Here is a 19,311-nt window from a genome sequence, read left to right as displayed (position 1 = left end):
CAGCGGGGGCCCAATGAATACCTGCAGAATTGAACCCAGATGGTCTCCTAGAAGGTAGTGGTGTCTATGTGTGTATAGCGTGCCCTCTCGAGGATCCCCTGACCTGGGGTGACCCTGTTTCATATCCTAGCAGAGTATACTGAGTAAGGGCACAAGTTCAACAGGCAAACTTGCCTGGATTCAAAATCTACCTCTGCTTCTATGAGCTAGGTCAACATATTTGTGGGCCAGTCCTTTAACCTCTCGGAGCCTGGTCTCCTTTTCCGTACAGTGGGGGTAGTAAAAGCCACTATGTCACAGGGTTGTTGTAAAGGTTCAATGAGACAATCATGCAAAGCACCTGACATGTGTTAAGTACTCCTGTCATTTTAAACGTTATTATCATTGCTTTTGGTTGAAGATCTAGAGCCCACGCTGTTTCAGGGCTGTGGGGAGCAAGTAATATGGGAGGGCACATCTGGGACTCCCCCTTAAGATTCCCAACAGGGGTGGGGGATTTCGTGCAGTTATTTACCAAAAACAGACATATCTCTGGTTCCTCTGAGCTAGACGTACAACAAGCAATGATGAAATTCTGGAGGTGGGCGGATGGGGGAGGGGGCTGGGAATGCCATGATGCCAATGGCTGCTTCTCACCAAGCTGCAAACCCAGATTCTGCAGGCACGGAGAGGACCAGAGACACTGTGCATGAGTACCCTCCTTGGCCAGGGGACCAAAGCTAAATAGGTCATGACCCTGGGTCCTGGCAAATCATAGGAGCCAAATATATCTTGGAGACTGCCACAGAGCAAATCCATTTTTACGTGCTGGGCTGTTGCAATAATCGTGGCAGCCTCAGGCACTAGTCACAGGGGCTGGGGTTTGGCTGCAAACATGCCCTTCTCTATCTCACCCCAGCTCACACAAACATGGGGGAGGGCCAGGGGGCTCACATTTTTGTTTGATGAACTGTGTCAGTAGAGCTTGAAAGGGAGGGTGGAGGCATGAGAGTTGAGCTCTGGTGACTCATTCAGCCACGGCCCCCTCCTGACCTCAGTTTCCCCACCCAGATTCAGTAAGCCAGATAGGGAGGAGCTTAAACCTGCTGGATACAGGGACTCTGACTCAGAGGACAGGAGGAGGAAAGAAATGCAGGCAATGTGGCCTAGGAAGCTGAAGGACCTGGGAGGGAAGGGGATTTCAGCTTCCCTGGCTCTATTCTTTTGGTCCAAGTCAGCATCAGGAGGAAAGAGAGGACTAGCATTACTGTTACAGCTCCACACAGGCAGGGAAGACAGCACTGGGAGAAGCAACAGGGATGACAACAAGGGGAAACCTGGGGCCTCTCCTTCCTGTTCCACAGACCCTTAGGGTATTGCTTTTCTGTTCCTGGGTATTGTTTCAGATTCTGCTTCTATGAAACCAATGCTGGCTGCCTGGGTTTGGGGGACTTCCTTAAACCCTCCCAACTGCTTGAGAGGAAGAGCCCAGACCAGATTCCCCTTCTACAGCCCCACCTCCCCACTCCCAGCAGGTCACCACCTTCCTGGGCCCACCCAGCATCAGCGTCAGTATCAAGACAAGTGGTTCTCCACTGGATGCACGCAAGAGCCAACTAGGGAGCTTAAAAAATATTAGACTCGCTGGGGATAGGACCCAGGCCTCAGATTATTTTTATAGAGTCCCTGAGTGATTCTGACATGAAGCCAGGGTTGGGACTCGCCTAGATCAAGCCGTCTGTACTCCCTGCCTTTTTTTTTTTTTTAAAGTTTATTTTATTTGAGAGGGAGGGAGAGAAAGAGTGTGCAACATGCAATGAGCAGCAGAGGGGCAGAGAGAGAGAGAGAATCCCAAGTAGGCTCCGTGCTATGCTGCCAGCGCAGAGCCTGATGCAAGCCTCAATCACACAAACTGTGAGATCATAACCTGAGCCGAAATCCAGAGTCAGATGCTTATCGAACTAGCCACCAGGTCTCCTATCTGCCCATTTCTTTCTTTCCTTCCTTCCTCCCTCCGCCCCTCCCCCACTTTTTTTTTCAAAAGAGAGTGAGCACAGGGGAGGGGGCAGAGAGAGAGAAAGAGAATCTTAATCAGGCTGCACACTAAGTGCGGAGCCTGACACAGGGCTCGATCCCTCAACCCTGGGATCATGACCTGAGCCAAAATCAAGAGTTGGAACACTCAACTGACTGAGTCACCCAGGCACCCCCCATCTCATAAAATATTAAGAGCTATTCCTTTAGAAAAATGTGCTGAGCCCCCAAAGTTATATGCTTGGCTGTGGCTCTACCTTCTTTGGTACATTATTTCAGAGCCCAAGAGGCACTTGGAGAGTTATGGATCCTCAGGCTCAAGAGGGGTGGAACTGGTCCAATGCACAAGAGGTTTTAGTGGCAGAGTTGGATCTAGAACTCCTGGATGTTCTGATTCCTATTCTCATGTCCTGTAACAAATGAATCATCCAGCAGAGCATCATCTCTCAAACTGTCTAGTCAGCAGAAGAACTTGGATACGTGTTCCCAGGCCCATCCCCTCAGGATTCTGATTTTAGGGGTTGGGTCAGGGTTGGGGCGGTGGGGAGGCTGGATTTTAAGAGTCACTTCCCTCCCACCAGGTGATGTGGACAATGACGCAAGTTTGGGAAACACAAGGGAATGGGAAGCCCATAACAAACAAGGGAAGAGAGAAAGTCAGAGGATGCACAGTTCCTCCCACAAGGTAGGCCTCTAGGCCCAGGAAGAAGCTACTTCCTTCACAAATAAGGCAAGGGGGCTGTTCTACTTGAGGGAGGGACCGAGACAGGAGACACAGGCCTCCTTAGTCTTGGAGCCCCCATGTCTATTATTATTATTATTATTATTATTATTATTATTATTATTATTTTAGTGTTTATTTATTTTTGAGAGAGAGCAAGCAAGTGTGCACGCAAGCAGGGCAGGGGCAAAGAGAGGTGGGCAGAGGACCCAAAGCAGGCTCTGTGCTGACACCAGTGAGCCCAATGTGGGGCCTGAACTCAGAAACTCCAAGATCATGACCTGAGCTGAAGTCGGATGCTCAACCGACTGAGCCACCCAGGTGCCCCAGAGTCCCCATGTCCATTAAGAGTCATTTACTGGTCTGTAGAATTTGCCTCTGTGACCACTTCTCTCTCTAGTCATGCTCTGCTCTAGTCCTGGCAGGTTTCCTGCTGACTCTGATATACACCATAGCCCTCCTTCTCTCATTCTACGTTTTCCCTACCTCTCCATCTAAGTACCAGCTTGTTATATATTCTTGCCATCTGACCTGGGGCTGCGGCTGAAGACCTTGATTCCTATTTTCATTCATCGGTGAATTCGTTCCACATCAATTCTCAACCCTGGCTAGGCATTACCCCCAAATCCCAGTGCAAACCATCTGGGATGAGCATCAGGTTCTTGGTATAAAGGGTGCCGTGTCTTTTTAAGGCGATGTGGTAACCAGGAATCTTTTACATCCACATCACTTCAAACTAGCAGTTCCACAGAATTCTAGGAATTTATCTTAGAGATGCTTAAAGGGTACTCATCGCAGCACTGTTTGTATGAGCGAGACCAAACAGACCATAAAGTAGAGCCTGCTGGTCAGGAGCAAGAGCTCTAAAGTCAAATTCCAGTTCCACCTGTGACCAGTGGTATGACCCAGGGCAAGTCACTAAACCTCTCCAGACCTCAGTCTCCTTGTCACTAAACCTTCCAGACCTCAGTCTACTCATCTATAAAATGAGGGAACAGTAAGACTAACTTACAGAGCTGTTGTGAAGACTAAATGAGTAATAAACGTAAAGAACTGTTTGATACCCAGGTAGGCCTCTATAAATACCTATTCTTCCTATTACGCAGCCATTAACAATGAGGCATATACATGTGTGCTGAATATGAAACGATCTTCAAGTTACACTGTTAAATGAAATTGGTTAATATGCACAGTGTTCTACTCTATGTATCAAAATGATCTGGGCGCCTGGGTGGCTCAGCTGGTTAAGCAGCCAACTCTTGGTTTCAGGGCTTTGCGCTGACAGTGTGGAGCCTGCTTAGGATTCTCCCTCTCCCTCTCCCTCTCCCTCTCTCTGCCCCTTCCCTTACACATGCTCTTTCTCTCTCAAAATAAATAACTAAATAAACTTAAAAAAAAAAAAAAAAGGATCAAAACAGGGGTGCCTGGGTGGCTCAGTCAGTTAAGCATCCAACTTCAGCTCAGGTCATGATCTTCAGGCTCGTGGGTTCGAGCCCCATGTCAGGCTCTGTGCTGACAGCTAAGAGCCTGGAGCCTGCTTCGGATTCTGTGTGTCCCTCTCTTTCTGCCCCTCCCAAACTCATACTCTCTCTCTCTCAAAAATAAATAAAACATTAAAACATTTTAAACAAATGATCAAAATAATGAAAAAGCTGAAGGGAGACTATGTGCATACTCATACATCACAGAATCTCTCACAAAACATACACCAATTGGGAAGACGGAAGTATGGAAGGGAGGAGATCTCACTTTTTACTTTTCATAGGGTTTGATTTTACAAGTTTTGAAAACAAATGCAAAAATTAACATGCTCTAATAAATAGAATAAACACCACTGGTGATTCTGAGATACAGACAAGATTGGTACTTAGTGCTCATCCAACTACCTTCACAGGATGGGGTGGTAGGGAAGTGTGACAAAGCTGCATAAGAAAATGGCCTGCCCCACAGGAGCCCTACTTGGGGGCACAGCCATACCACAACCAAGAACTCCTGCCACCAATGTCAGAGCAGAGATGAGCCCTCCCTGGTGTGGAGGGGTGTGAAGCTGCTGAGCTCTGAGCCTGCTGTAGTCTTGCTAGATTCTTGCTCTCACTGTCTGCCAGAACTGGGACTTAAAGCCGGTGTGAGTCCTGGCCCGAGGAGCCACCTCACCCTATAACCATGGTGCTTCTCTGACTTATACGTAAATATTCGGAAAAATAAAGGGGATTGTTATGAAGGCAATGGGCCTGGGGAGATGAGGGAAGCCAGGCAACTCTGTGGCTCCTAGCAGCCCATGGGGATTTCCTTACCTATGAAATGGGGAAAATAACAGTACCAATTTCATGGGGTTGTTGTGAGGACTAAATGAGTTATTCACAATAAAAACAATTGACATTTACTGAGTGTTTACTACATGCCAGGCACTGTTCTCAAAGCTCACAACGACCCTAAAATGTAAGCATAGTTACTATCTTGGTTTTAGAGAGGAAGAAACCAAGGCTCAGAAAGTTACTTTGTTATATTGCAAATGACAGACCTGGGATCTAACCCTAGACAGTCTGACCCTAGAGCCACTAAAAAACACTGCTTTCCAAGTTAGTATATAAGTACAGCCAGTACTTGGTGTGTCCTAAGGGCTTAACGTGAGCTATTATTATGGGGGAGAAGGTGGGAAGGGTTTGGATGCACTGACACGGAGTCCCTGGGTCCCCTTTCCAGTTAGCTTCAAGTACGCACGAAATGTCCTCTTCTCTGGCCTCCATCTCTCTCACCCATCACTGAGGTCAACAGCTCTCCATCCCGCCCTGTGGAAGCCTAGAGGCCAGAATGGCTTCAGCAGTGTGTCCTGAGAGGGTTCTCTGGCCTGACTCCTGTCTATGACTGGGGCCCCTGAGAGAGTTCTAGAGAAGCCTGGCTCACCAGGCTCCTGGTACACACTCTACTGAGTGCTTAGGGAACTGATACGGACTATACCTAAATTCAAAATTCTCTTGAAGCTATTTATGCCTTAAGTCCAACCTACCTTTGTGCCTACAGAACAGTTTAAGATTACTTGTGAATTTCTAAAATTCTCTCCTGGCTCTGGTGTCCCAGAGCTTGAGAAATGACTTATTCGTTCAGCTTCCAATCCCCTTTCGTAAGTAATGACCTTAGTCCCTTCCTCTCAGTCGCCCAGACAAGCCACCCTACATAGCTCTTCCTCTGCTATAGGTTGTTTCCAGTTTGCACTGCCATCCGCCAGTAGCCCCTCATTTCATGCCTGAGGCTATCTGGCAACAAAGCCCCAGGAGACCAATGATGATGACTTGGGAGGTCAGGGACTCCCCCTCCACCAACAAGCTGAGAACCCACATTTCTCAGCACATTGTGGGGTGGGCCTCCTCAGCCCTCCGATATCTGCTCCTGTTCTGGGGTGGAGACTCACCAGCACTGTTGGCCTCCGACTCTAGCAGGTGGATGTCATTGCAGTCCGCCAGTGAGTGCTCCAGGCAGAGCTGCAGGAACCGGGCCTGGGTGCGAGTGACCCGCTTCAGAAGTGACAGCAGGGCCACCGTCTGCTCACACTCATTCCAGCCCTTGAACCAGCCAGCGAGGATGCCCACCTGGTCGCGGAACATCATGGTGCCGGGCCTGGGGCCAGGGTGGGGGGGACGGCGGTGGCGAGGGCCAGCGCCGTCACATGGTCTCGGCTCAGAGCTCCTGTTACCTCTCCCCTGAGGGCCAGGGCTTGAGGACGTTCCCTGGCGTGGTGGCAACGGGCGGTGGGGGGAGGAGGAAACCTGCTCACATCGGGGGAGGTCTTGGTCCAGCCACACCTCTCCAGGCTCCTAGAAAAGGAAGGAAGGTGGTCAGACAGAATGAAAGGGCTGGAACTGGCCTGGTGAATGCAGGTTGAGAGGGTAAGGAGGCTTTATGCCTTCCTCTCCTAGGGTGTCTGCTCTGCTGAGCTCCTGGGAGAAAGAGGAAGCCAACACCAGACACTAAACCAACTTTCCCACCAATCTCCAGATGTAGAAAAAACACCTGATTGGGACTCAGCAAGACTAAGGAGAAGAGGTTGCCCCTCAGTCCTAGCTATCAAAGGGCCAAAGGAAGCAGAATTAAGTTGGTAGGATTTTCCAGCAATGGGAAATAGGAGAGGCTGCACACTACAGGGAAAGATCTGAATTAATGGAAACCTGGCCTTATGTGACATGTGACCCCAGCACATGCCCTGACCTACCTCTTCTGAGAGTGGGAAAGAGTGATTGCTCACCTGCTAAGAGGACTCCATGGAGTTTATGTATGTCAATCTAAGACTCATAAAGCTAGGATGTGAGTGGGTGGTGACCTCAGTGGAGATCTCGAGTATGCAGATAGCTAAGTGATCAGTAACTGCCTAGGTGCCCAAGGGTAGGGGCATGGACAAAGGCTTTTTCAAAGATTTGGGGGAATCCTACCTCCTTCAACCCAGCTCTACCACTCTGGAAAAGGTGCAGCTCTGATCTCTAAGATCCCACTCATCTCTGCTGTGAGGTGAGTCTCCCCCAGACCTCTTCTTCATTCCTCTGAAGGCTACCCTGACCCAAGTCCCCTGGCTTCCAAAGATGCCTGTCATCCAGACTCCTAAGAGCACGGAGGATGCCAACTTGAGAAGGGTCACATCCAAAGTAAAAAAACTCCCAAGCTAGAAAGTGTCCAAATTCCTCTCTTGGATGGGAACTACACAGGAGCTGTGTTAACTGGGCAGACAACAGGCCTATTCTTCAGTTGACTGATTTCTGGACACTACTCCGAAGCCTTTTTTTAAGTGTCTCGAGCTCCAGGTCTCTACTCGCATTTCCTGGTCTGTCCCACAACCAGTGCCTTGGCTCTATCCCCAAACCACATTTGGCTCCACAGACTGAGAACTCCACACAAAGACCCACTGAACTTGCTGGGCTCATGTCTTGCCACCTCCCTGAACTTCCATCCTCTTGCCGAAGAGCGCTGTGAGGTGCATCTGACAATGGCTGTGACTCACCTGGCAGATCCTCTCTGGGACACCTGAACAAAGCAAACTGACCCAGATGTCAATCCCTTTGCATATAAGGGCAAGTGTAGGGGAAAATGAAATCTTTTTAAGTTTATTTACTTTTCTGATTAATCTCTACACCCAATGCGGGGCTTGAACTCAAGACTGTGAGATCGAGTTGCACGCTCTTCCAACTGAGCCAGCCAGGTGCCCCAGAAATCTTTTTATTATTTTTTATTTTTTTAAATTTATTTTGAGAGAGAGAGATGGAAAGAGAGAGTGAGCATGCATGTGCAGAGTAGGGGCTGAGAGAAAGGGAGAGAGAGAATCCCAGGCAGGCTAGGCTCCCTAGGCTCCCTCAGGACAGAGTCCAATGCGGGGCTCGATCTCACAAACTGCGAGATCGTGACCTGAGCTGAAATCAAGAGTTGGATGCTTAACAGACTGAGACACCCAGGCACGCCAAGACATCTTTAAAAAGGAATCAAATGTTGCTCCTGGCTTAAAATCCTCCAATGATTTCCTAAACTAAAGCTAAACTAAAACTGAATGGATCTTGGTCTACGGGTCCCTGCAAGACTCCTGTGGCCTCTCCAATTTCATCTGGTACAAGTTTTCTATACACTAGAACTCTTTCTTCAGACCTATTTATGGTTGGCCCCTACTTGTCACTCAGGTCTCAGCTCAATGTTACTTCCTCAGAGAGAGCTTCCCTGACTATCGGATTTAAGGGGTCTGTCACACTATTTAGGCTATTTCTTCTATATAATTTGACACCCTCAGATATTATTTATGTTTGTTATTTCTCTTTCCACCAAAAAGCAAGCTATATGGTTACCCAGTGCCCAGAATGGTGACTGGCATACAGACGGTTTTCAGTATGTATTTGCTGAAAGAATGAATCAATAAGGTGAGCATGGAAGCCACAATTGGGATTTCTACAGCCCCGGAGATGACAGAAGAAATGGCCCATAGGATGGGAAACAGACTTGGAAACTCTGTCCTAAGAGAAGTTTGAAGGCACTGAGGAAATTTCCCCGGTGGAAGAGAAGACTTAGAAGGAATGATATAGCTGACTTTGAATATCTGAAAGGGTAGCACACAGGAGAGGAATTAGATTTGTTCTTTTGCTCCAGAGGAGAACCAGGGTGGATGGCTCTAAGTGAGAGGGGACACGGGAAATGTTGAGAGTCAAGACAATTCAGTTCTAGTCTTGCCCTAGACACTGATTCACTTTGACCTGGAGCTAGTCCGCTTCCCTTCTCTACAATGTGTAAGATAAGGAGTCAGACTGGATCAGACACGACGAATGGGTTTTACCTCACAGGCTAACTCCCAACGACTGGTAGTGGCTGGTTGGGGCACTATGGTGTGAAGGATCCAGAAGAAATGAAGCAACAGGAGTATCCATCAAAGGGCAAGGATTAATCAATTGGGGCACACCTCATACAAAGAGATATTACGTAGCTATTAAAAACATGCTTGATTCTGATAGCATACAAAAAACATAGCATGTTTACATCTATATATAGTGTTTGATCTTTCACCACCAACCTGCAGGGCTGATCATAAGCTCCATGGTAATACATACAATACAATGCCATTTTCATAAAAAGAAAAAGCCATACAAAAATCCTTACACACCTCATTATATCTACATGTGTATGCGTATAGAGAAATGTGTATAAAGACACCCTAGGCCGTTCGCATTGGTTTACCTCGGAGAGGAGGAATTATTAACAGTCTCTTTATGTAACTTTGTAGCACTTCACTAGTTGCAAGTAAACACGTATTACTTCTATAATTTTTAAAGAATTAAAAAAAAATTTTTTTAAGGCTGCATTCTACTATCTGGCTCAGTGAGAAAGAATACTGTGACTGATTATCAATGTTTGCCCTGGATGCAGGATGGATGAGTGGTAGTTCACATGCCTGAAAAATCAGTTTCTCTTCCTACCTCCAACATTTTGTGGATTTCAGCCCTAAGGAGACAGCATCTGCCTTAACATAAGGAAGAATTTTAAAATAATATATCTATCCAAGAATGGAACTGGCTGCCACGTGAGGAGGTAATAGCTCCCTGGCTGCTGGAAGTGGTCAAGTGGAGGCTACATGAACATCCCTTGGGAGTGGGAGGGATTCCTTCACTGGGTGGCAACTCATAGGATAGAAGGACATGTTACTATTTCAGACAGAACATTTGTGACGAGAGGTTTGATATGCCAACAACATGTACGGCAAAAAGATGACCAAATCCACAAAGAGACCAAAGTTGTGCACACTCTTTCCCATAAACTTTTTCTGGGTTGTTAGTTTTCCAAAGCAACAGCACTGTGCCTCCCAAATAAGCTGACGACCAGAATCTTCTCCCAAGCCAAATGCTATAAGCAAAGGTTTGGGACAGAGCGGGGTCTCAAATATGACACTTATTAAGTCCAGGTTTTGAATGAAGCAGGCTGGTGAGGACTATGGTGAGTTAGAAAGCACATACCCTATCTAAAGGGAGAAGTCGTGATTTTAGCTCTAATCAACTGCTGCCATGTGGGAATGTGGGTCCAGTGTCGTTAGGTTTTAGATTTTTTTTTTTTAAAGGGGAACCGGAAATCTGGACTTTTAAATAAAATTTCCCCTATTTTTAAATATTGGAAACTAATTCACATTAAAACAGCAACAGTGAACCACCATGAGGAACAAACAAAGCACGTGGCCTGTAGTCCTTGGACCAGATGGACACACACTGGGAAAAGACCAGAAGTCTGTGAACTGTCCTTCCCTCAGGCCGCTCTGGTTTATACCTTCAAGCTGCCCAGTTGTTCAGGGAACATGACTGGCAGAGAGGATCTAGTGCCCAACAATGGCTGTGACAGTCCTCAGTAAACACTGGGGGCTTCAGAGAAACAAACAGTTGCTTTTAGGACAGGAGAAGGATGTTGGGTATTTGTTCTGGATGGTGACTAGAGAGGAGAGTGATATGGCTTCTTCTGTCAAAGGGCCAGAGGTCCCCGGCTACCTCTTTTCCTGGGTGGTTGGCAGCAATGAGAAGGGGAGACCTCGGTTAGTGACATGGGCCAGGAAAGAGGCACCACGCTGACTATTCCAAGGCACCTTACACTGTGATGGATTTTGGTGGATCTGCTGCCAACCATCCATGCCCATCTTCTGATACCAGCCCCTGAGTTCCCTTTGGAAAATTAACTGTCTTCCTTGGCTCCAGAAGTAGACATGGCAAGTCCACTGGTCAAGGAAAGTCTTCACTGGACTTCTGCTGGAACCATTGAGGAAAAGAAGTTCTCCATTGGGGTTGCTGAGATTATGTATCTCCTGATGTTACTGGCTGCCCCTTCGGCTACCTCAGTGAGAGTCTGCCTCAGAATGAAGCCAACACAGATGAAAGCAGAGTCAAGAGATGAGGGGACAAAGAGGGAGACCTGTTCACATCTGAAGATCTGGATCCAACCTAGTCAGACTGAAGCCACCTCACTCCAGACTTTTCAGTTATATGGACCAATAAATTCCTTTTGGGCTGATGCCAATTTGTGTTTCTATCACTTGAGTTGGAAGAGCCTTGACTGCTCCCATACAAAAACAGAATTCACCACTGCTCTGATCTCTCTGTCATTGTGCGACAAAAAAATGACTCCCTGCCTTTGAGGAAAGACACTAGAGGGGAATTCCATCGGAAAAGTTCTCAAACAGCCCAACTTTCTGCTGCCATATTTGCTCTCTAAGGGACCAAGTAAGCTTCTGTGGAAGCATCTACCAATCCTGGAGGGTGGAAAATAAAGCCAAAATTGGCTAAGAGGTTTTAGGAAAAATTACTCACTAGGCTCCCTTCATTGGCTTCAAACAAGAAGCAGCCCACAGATAGGAGGTGCCTCTGGAGCCAGCTCTCCTCACTTGGAACCAGCACTGTGGAGTCAGATGTAGCTGAAAACGGGGCTCTCCTGCTGACACTTACTTGCTGTGTTGACCTTTGGCAGGTAACTCAGTTTCTTCCTCAGTGAGGCTGGTTATAAGAATGAAGTGGAACAATGTACGTAAAAATACCTACCATGATGCTTGGCATGTCTTCATATACCATATATCGTGTCATGTGCCAGGCCCTATGCTAACAGCTTTCTGTGGGTGAGTTCATTTAATTCTGAAAATAATACATACACTATACCTTACAAATATATGTGACATACGCATATATTACACGCACATATGCACATATACATGTATAACGCTATTCTCATTTTATAAATGAAGAAACTGACACACAGAAAAGGTTAAGTCACTTGTCCAAGCCTACACACAGCTAAGCTGAGATTTTCAAGGTCAAACAGTCTGGTTTTAGAACCCTTGCTTGTTCCTAAGAATATTATAGCCTCCTGTAAATTCCTTTCCATTGCCTAGAAAAGTTGGGTAACAGGTACACCCATTAATGCCAACATCTCTGGATGAATAAGGGGGTTCTATTAGCCTTCCTACCCATTTCTAGCCCTTCTACAGCACACGCTGTAGTTACCTAAGGTTAGTTACCTAAGGTTAACTCACCATCCTGACCTGAGCAAGAACAAGAGAATGTCAGATGCCAAGGGAGCTCAACTTCTCTTTTGTAAAAACTAACCATTATTTTCAGAAACTCCTGAAGTATGTACACAAAATATGCATACTATTGCCTCAGCTAAGAATGAGGCTTTTGTATGAACAGTCCTGGGGAAGGGAGGGAGAGGAGTGGAGAAGTCAGGGGGGCCTCCTGGAAGATAAGCATAGCCTAGGAAGCTGTGGGAAACCCTGGAGTAGAGAAGCTGGTTCCCTCTCCCCTTGCCCCCATGTATTGCTCCCTTTCACTCATCCCACGCTTACAGGTGTTGACCCTTCCCCACTAAAACTCTATCTTTAGCTCTTCCCTTTCTCTATACTTGTATCCTCTCACTTGGATGTAATCAACTCCTATAGATTGAACTATCATCTCTCTGTGGACAACAAAGAATTTCTTAAGTCATCTTTGACGCCTTTTTCTTCCATACGATCTAGTCATCTGGTCTCGATAATTCTTTTTTCTTAACGTTGGCTAAACATGCTATCCTTTTTCTTTCCCAAAACTCAAGTGGCTCTGGGACCAGACTGTCTGGGTTGGAAACAGAATCCTACCACTTACTACCTGTGTAACTTTGGGCAAATGATTTCACCATGCTGTGTCTGTTTTCATTTGTAAAATGGTTTTAATAACACTACCTACTTTCATAGAGTTGTTAGCTATTATCATCATCTTGTCACCAATCCCATCAAGTCCTGTTTTCTCTATACACCAAACATATCTATTTCTCTTATTTTTTACTACCATCGCCATATTCAAGTCACTATCCTTTCTCATCTGGACCAATGTAATGCCTCCTAATCCACCTCCTGCTTCCATTCTTACCCTTGTTCTCCTTGCAGAAACCAGTGAACATTCTTAAACAAACAAAAAAAACCCAAAAAACAAACAAAAAAAAATCCCATCATGTCACCGTCTTGCTTTAAAAACCCTTTAACAGGGGCGCCTGGGTGGCTCGGTTGGTTGAGCATCTGACTTAGGCTCAGGTCATTATCTCGCAGTCTGTGAGTTCGAGCCCCGCGTCGGGCTCTGTGCTGACAGCTCAGAGTCTGGAGCCTGCTTCGGATTCTGTGTCTCCCTCTCTCTCTGCCCCTCCCCCACTCATGTTCTGTCTCTCTCTCTCTCTCTCTGTCAAAAATAAACAAACATTAAAAAAAAAATTAAAAACAGCTTCCCAAGTCTCTTAAGTGAAAATATAAATTCCTTACCATGGCCTACAAGGTCCTACATGATCTAGCCTCTGTCCCCTCTCCCTCACACTTGTCTCCTTGTTGTTCCTTGAACACATCTCAGGGCTTCTGCCCTTGTTAACCCCTCTACCTGAAGTTCTTCCCCAGATCATCACATGGCTGGTTCCCTGTCTTCAATTAAATCTGGATTCCCGTGTGCCCCAATCTTCTTCATCTCCCCAGTAAAGAGTCTTTGGTCTGAAACACTGAAATCAAAGGCTGCAGCTCTTCCAGAAACGCTTAGATTGTAAGATCCATGGGGGAAGGAAAGACTGTGACTGTATTATTCACTGCCATATATTTAAAACATTTATTTTATTTTATTTTAGAGAAAAAAAGAGAGAGCACATGAGTAGGGGTGAGAGGGAGAGAATCCCAAGCAGGTTCCATGCTCAGCGTGGGGCCCAGAGCTCAATCCCATGATCTTGGGATCATGACCTGAGCTGAAATCAAGAGTCAGATGCTCAACTGACTGAGCCACCCAGGCGCCCCATTACATTTTCAATTCCTAACCTAGCACCTGGCACATAGCACATCCTGAATAAAATATCTGTGAAAAACTTTTCCACCTTGCAGCAGTCCTTTCTCCACCTAAAACAATGTTTAGATTAAAATGCCTTACTCCAAGATCGTCCCACAACTTGGTGCCTTCACATCTTTCAGGTTATCAGTCTCGATTGTCACCTCCTCAGAGGCCAATTCTGACCTTGAGTATAGTGGCCACAGGGACCCTCTCTTCCATACTATTAATTCCTTCATAGCATGTATCACTGATTTCTTTTGTGTGTCCTCTCCACCCACCCCCTTCAGAAGGTAAGGGCCATGAGTTCCAAGACCTTGACTGTTTCAGTCACTGCTCTATGTCCAGAACCTAAAAAAGTGCCTCCATAAATTGTTTAACTGCTGGAGTTGAGACTTGCATACTCTATATACTGTTGTTCTGTAACTTGCTCTCAATCAGACTGTATTCAACAAATTTACACTAAAATAAAACAAAACAAAACTCTACCCAAAGTAATTTACTTAACTCTCTCAAAGTTCAGAGTCCTGAAAACCCAAAGCTGAGGTACAGGATTGAATACCACTACTCCTGGATTCCATTACCCTACCCTGAGGCTATCACCAAACCTGGCCAGTCACCTCTTCCCTGTCTCTCTCTCTCAGTGAGATCCCAAAGGAAAGTCTGGTTGGATGGGATTAGCCATAAACTCTCTCTGGATCCAAACGATCACAGACTGGAGAATGACTGAGGCTAGAGAACAAGCAAGGAGGGGAACGGCCACCAATATCAGAAAGCTCATGGGATGGAATCACAGCAACCTCAGTTAGCAAGAGAATTAATTCCAGGGTACAGAACTCCAAACATGTCCCTGAGGATCTTCTGTTAGTATTTCACACTTATTCAGGGAAGAAATTGTTTTCAAACGGGGGCTTTCGGGAAAGAGTTCTCTTTCCGCTAAGGGTGTTGAGGTAGGATTAAAGCGTAAGGTTGCTGAAGGCCATCTCTGTCACCACAAAGTAGAAACTTGTTGAGGATGAAGACACTCCTTGTAAAAATGGGCAGAGATTACTGAGAAGATTGTTTTAACTCCTGGATGAAGCTAAGACTGAAGTCATCCTAGCTCTGGACTTTTTAATAACACAAGTCAATTACTTCGTTTTTTGATTAAACTAACTTGAACTAAGGTTCTGTCATTTATGTCTTTAGAGTCCTCGCTGACGTGAACCATTTATTTTTTTTATTAAAAAATTTTTTTTAACATTTATTTATTATTGAGAGACAGAGAGACACTGAGCGTGAGCAGGGGAGGGGTAGAGAGAAGGGGAGACATAGAATCTGAAGTAGGCTCCAGGCTCTGAGCTGTCGGCACAGAGCCCGAGACGGGGCTCGAACTCACAGACTGCGAGATCATGACCTTAGCCGAAGTCGGTCGCTTAACCAACTGAGCCACCTAGGTGCCCCGAACCATTTATTTTTGATAACACTGAGCACTTATACGCAGGACACTGTTTTAGCTACTTCATGGGTTAACTTATGTAATTCTTATAATAACTCTAGAACATAAGATACCATTATTACTTTCATTTTTTAGCTGTGAAAACTAAGAGCCAGAGAAGTTAAGTAGTTGTCTAGGTCACAAAACTGGTAAGTGACAATGCGGGACACAAATCCTGTCTGGCCCCAGAGTCTGCATACTTAACTTATACTATGCTATAATGCCTCCTCATTGCACCCAACCCTACCTGAACAGAAAATCCAACTCTATGACTCATGGCACTATCATCTTGGGATGGACAGGGTCCAGAAACCTTCTATTGGTGCCACCTGTCCTCAACATTTATGAGGTTAGTTGTAGTTTACCTAGCTCGTAGGATTCCCTATGAGGAGCATGAGACGAGAATACATGTGAAGCATTTAAACAGTAACTGACAAATAATTACTCAATAAACAGTAATCATCGATATTATCACTCTACGGGTCACAAGAGTATAGCTGGCAAATATAATAAAGATGGAAGAGATCTGTTTTCTTTCATCTCTGTCCTTTAAGTGGAGAGAAGAGATGCCATGAGTGGGAGATGAGAAGCCCTTCTTATCTTTGACCTATTGCAAAGCTGTTACCTCTGCCTGGAAGACCACTCATCATTGTCCCAACTCCTGTGGAACACCACTGAGCCCAAATACCACCTTTTCCATGACGTGTCTTTCCAGATAAAGGGCTCCTTCTTTCACTGCCAAATTTCCACAGCATATAATCTGTACCTCATGTTCTGCCCTGTGTACCTGCCCAGCCCCTCTAATGTACTGTGAGCTCACTGAAGGCAGGCCCCAGTGTTTATCCTGTGATCTCCATTTCCCCTTCTTGACCCCAGAGAGAAACAGAATCCCTTGGAGAAAGCTGAGAGCCCCAGACTTATAAAGACTTATAAAGGCTGAGGGAGGCTGACAGGCCAATGAGGATGGGGTGAGGCAGGTCACCAAGCATAGGACCTAAGGTGGCTCAGAATCAGGAGGCAGCACAAAGAAAAGTCCCTCAGATAGCAGTGGGTGGGGCACAGAGCTTCTTCTAGGAGAGGCAATGTGCGCTGGGTACAGGAAGAAGACAGGAGGGGGTGGGGAAGGTGTATACAGCCTGACTGGGGAGTGAGATCTGAAAAACTTAAGAGATTTCTGGCCAAATGCAGAAGAAAGAGCTACCCTTCTCTAATGATTCCCAATAACTTACTGAAGGCAGATCCCACTTTGTGGGATTCAGAGAGAAACAAGACACATCCCAGTACTTTCTAAACTTGCAGCCCAATGAGGGTGAGTGGACAAGTACATGAACAACTAAAGGGAGAAGGTGAGTAGTGCTCTAGAAGGGAGGGCTCTGGACAGTAAGACACAGAATGAAAAGACCTGAAAGTGCCTTTAAGAGAAGGTGCCTATGCGGTGAGGAACAGATGGAAGATTGGAGATGGACACATGTGTTGAAGGAGACAGCAATTTGAAGCGAGAACGCCAAAGGCTGGGGTATGGTGTGCAGGGGAAGCCAGAAGGTGAAAGTGCCGAGGAAGACCTGAAAGGAAACTATTCAAAGGTAGAATATGAAGTAATTGCTCAGAGGATGGGGTAACCTTTCAGGGTAGCCAGAATCCTTCCAAGGAGGGCAAGAAGACTTCCTGGATGGCGGATATTTCCCATAGGCGACTCTTGGGAAAATGAGGATGGGCAGCAGTTCGGAGGCACACCCGGAAGCCTCTTTCAGGGGGTTTTCTGTGGGGGAAAGGGAAATCCTCTCACAGGACAATCATTCTCAAACTTGAGCATGCAGCAGAATCACCAGGAGGGTTCCTGAAAACATTGCTGGGTCCTACGTTCAAGTTTTCTGATTCTGTAGGTCTGGGCTGGACCCGAGAATGTGCGTTTCTAACCAGTTCCCAAGTGATATCGGTGCTGCTGGTCCAAGAACCACACTTTTAGAACCACTGCTATAGGGAAAGGGATTTTTTTTTAATGTTTATTTTGGGGGAGGGGGGGGGAGAGAGAGAGAGAGAGAGAGAGAGAGAGAGAGAGAGAGAGAGAGGGAGGAAGTACAAGTAGGGGAGGGGCAGAGAGAGAGGGAAAGAGAGACTTCCAAGCAAGCTCTGTGCTGTCAGCGTGGAGCCCGATGTGGGGCTTATCTCACAAACAGAGGATCATGACCTGAGCCGATATCAAGAGTCGGAGGCTTAAGTGACTAAGCCACCCCGACGCCCCAAGGGGAAGGGATTCTTTAGCGAGGAGGCCCTCAAAGGGGAAAAGGAAGGAGAAGGCTGCTGAAAGGAAAATGGGACGAGTCCTCAGGAAGTCTCTAAGGAGGGTGTTAAGGGTCGCTCAGTCTCCAAAAGGAGGAGTCTGTGAGGAGGAAACCTAAGAAAAAAGGTCTCTGAAGGTTGGGATTTCAAGACCTGAGGCTGTCTTTGAGGATCTTTTTATTAAAAGGAGACATGGAGGCTCCTGGAGGGGAGAGGACTGGAGGATGTTGGCGGCCTCTGAGGAGACAAGGAGGCTCAGATCTGAGAGGGACCTCTAAGTTGATTTCAGAGGAAAGAGAACGGAGGAGACGAGAGGGTGCAAACAGGGATTCTAAAAATGGTAAATCGGATAGGGTCCTGAATGGGGATGCCACAGAAGGAAAATGAAGGGATGTTCCAAAGAAGTCTGAAGAAAGTGCTGGGGATAAGGTTGCTAATACAGGGCAATTTCGACGAAAGTTCTCTAAAGGGCGTCTGCGGGAGGTGTGGCTTTCTCAGAGAGATCTTGGATGTACTGGAGCACGATGACAGGGGTCTTTTCAGGAACTCCTCAGAGAACTCAGATGAGGAGAAACCTCTGAGTAAAGTCTTCGAAAGGGTATAATATGGGAAAGGTGGGTCTTCTGAGTGGAATGGGCGACTGTCAGGGCAGAGAGCTTTTCAGAAAGAATTCTGGGAGTTTCTAAGAGCAGGAGCTCAGTTATTTTGAGGGAAGACTGAACGGGGAGGGGGGTTCTAAAGGACCTGAGAGAACCTGTGAGGAAGAGTTCAGGGAGGGAAATCTCTAGGAAAAGTGTCTTAGTATAAGGCAGGGGGTCTTGGAGCAGTGATTCAAGGGCTTCTGAGGGGGGGTGCTAGAAGGGTCTCTGGGAGGGATTTCAAGGGCTTATCTCAATAGGAGGGCTTGAGGGGCTGCTGAGGTCTCTGAGAAGATGTGAGGAGATCTTGAAAAACTGCATCTCACAGAGGTCATGAAGAGGGTCTTAAGGTTTAAGGGGTTCAAGGAGGTCGGGGGGGGGATTTTTAAGGGTTCTCTAAGGAGGATTCTAGAGAATATCAGAAACTACAAGGGACTTTTTGAGAATCCTGAAGACATCTCTGCAACATGTGGTGTAGTTTACTGGGAAAGATTTGGGATACATAAAAGCGGTTGTGGAAAAGGCTTTTGGAACATGGGATCGAAATTCTCCACAGAGATTTCAGTGAACCTCTGGAGGAGATATTTGGGATAAGTGAGGGAGGTCTGCGGGGAAGATTCGTAGGGTATGTGAGGGTGATCTCTAGGGCATTTCGGGGTGGTGAGACTTGGGGGAACAGAGGTCTTTGGGAGAAACCCTTGGGATCTGTGGAAGGATCCCAAGGGACGACTCCATAAAGGGGGGGAGTGTGTCTGAGAGATGGCTGGGGTGTGTGCGTGCGTGTGTGTGTGTGTGTCGGGGGAGTCATCTGGGTGACTTTTGGGGACCTGAGGACATCTCAGGGAGTCTCTGAGGAAGTCTTTCGGGGTA

At 46.6% G+C, this 19,311-nt stretch overlaps 1 protein-coding gene across 3 annotated transcripts in view; it reads right to left on the bottom strand.

The window, feature by feature from the left end:
- SAMD4B (sterile alpha motif domain containing 4B) overlaps positions 1–19,311 on the bottom strand; it is a 35,317-nt gene that overhangs the window by 15,061 nt on the left and 945 nt on the right. The window contains exons 1-2 of one of the 3 annotated variants that reach the window (XM_047837347.1): positions 17,144–17,162; positions 6,144–6,546 (exon numbers count right to left, since the gene is read on the bottom strand). In XM_047837347.1, coding sequence (XP_047693303.1) covers positions 6,144–6,339 — 196 coding nt within the window. In that variant the 5' untranslated portion in view covers positions 6,340–6,546; positions 17,144–17,162. Of the gene's footprint in view, positions 1–6,143; positions 6,547–17,143; positions 17,163–19,311 lie in introns of those variants that run through there. The other 2 variants (XM_047837349.1, XM_047837348.1) reach the window with 2 other exon arrangements.

This window comes from Prionailurus viverrinus, chromosome E2 (genome assembly GCF_022837055.1).
Source record: "Prionailurus viverrinus isolate Anna chromosome E2, UM_Priviv_1.0, whole genome shotgun sequence".
NCBI lineage: Eukaryota > Metazoa > Chordata > Mammalia > Carnivora > Felidae > Prionailurus > Prionailurus viverrinus.
The sequence above is the reverse complement of the archived record's forward strand: the minus strand, read 5'-3'. Positions and strand labels throughout refer to the sequence as shown.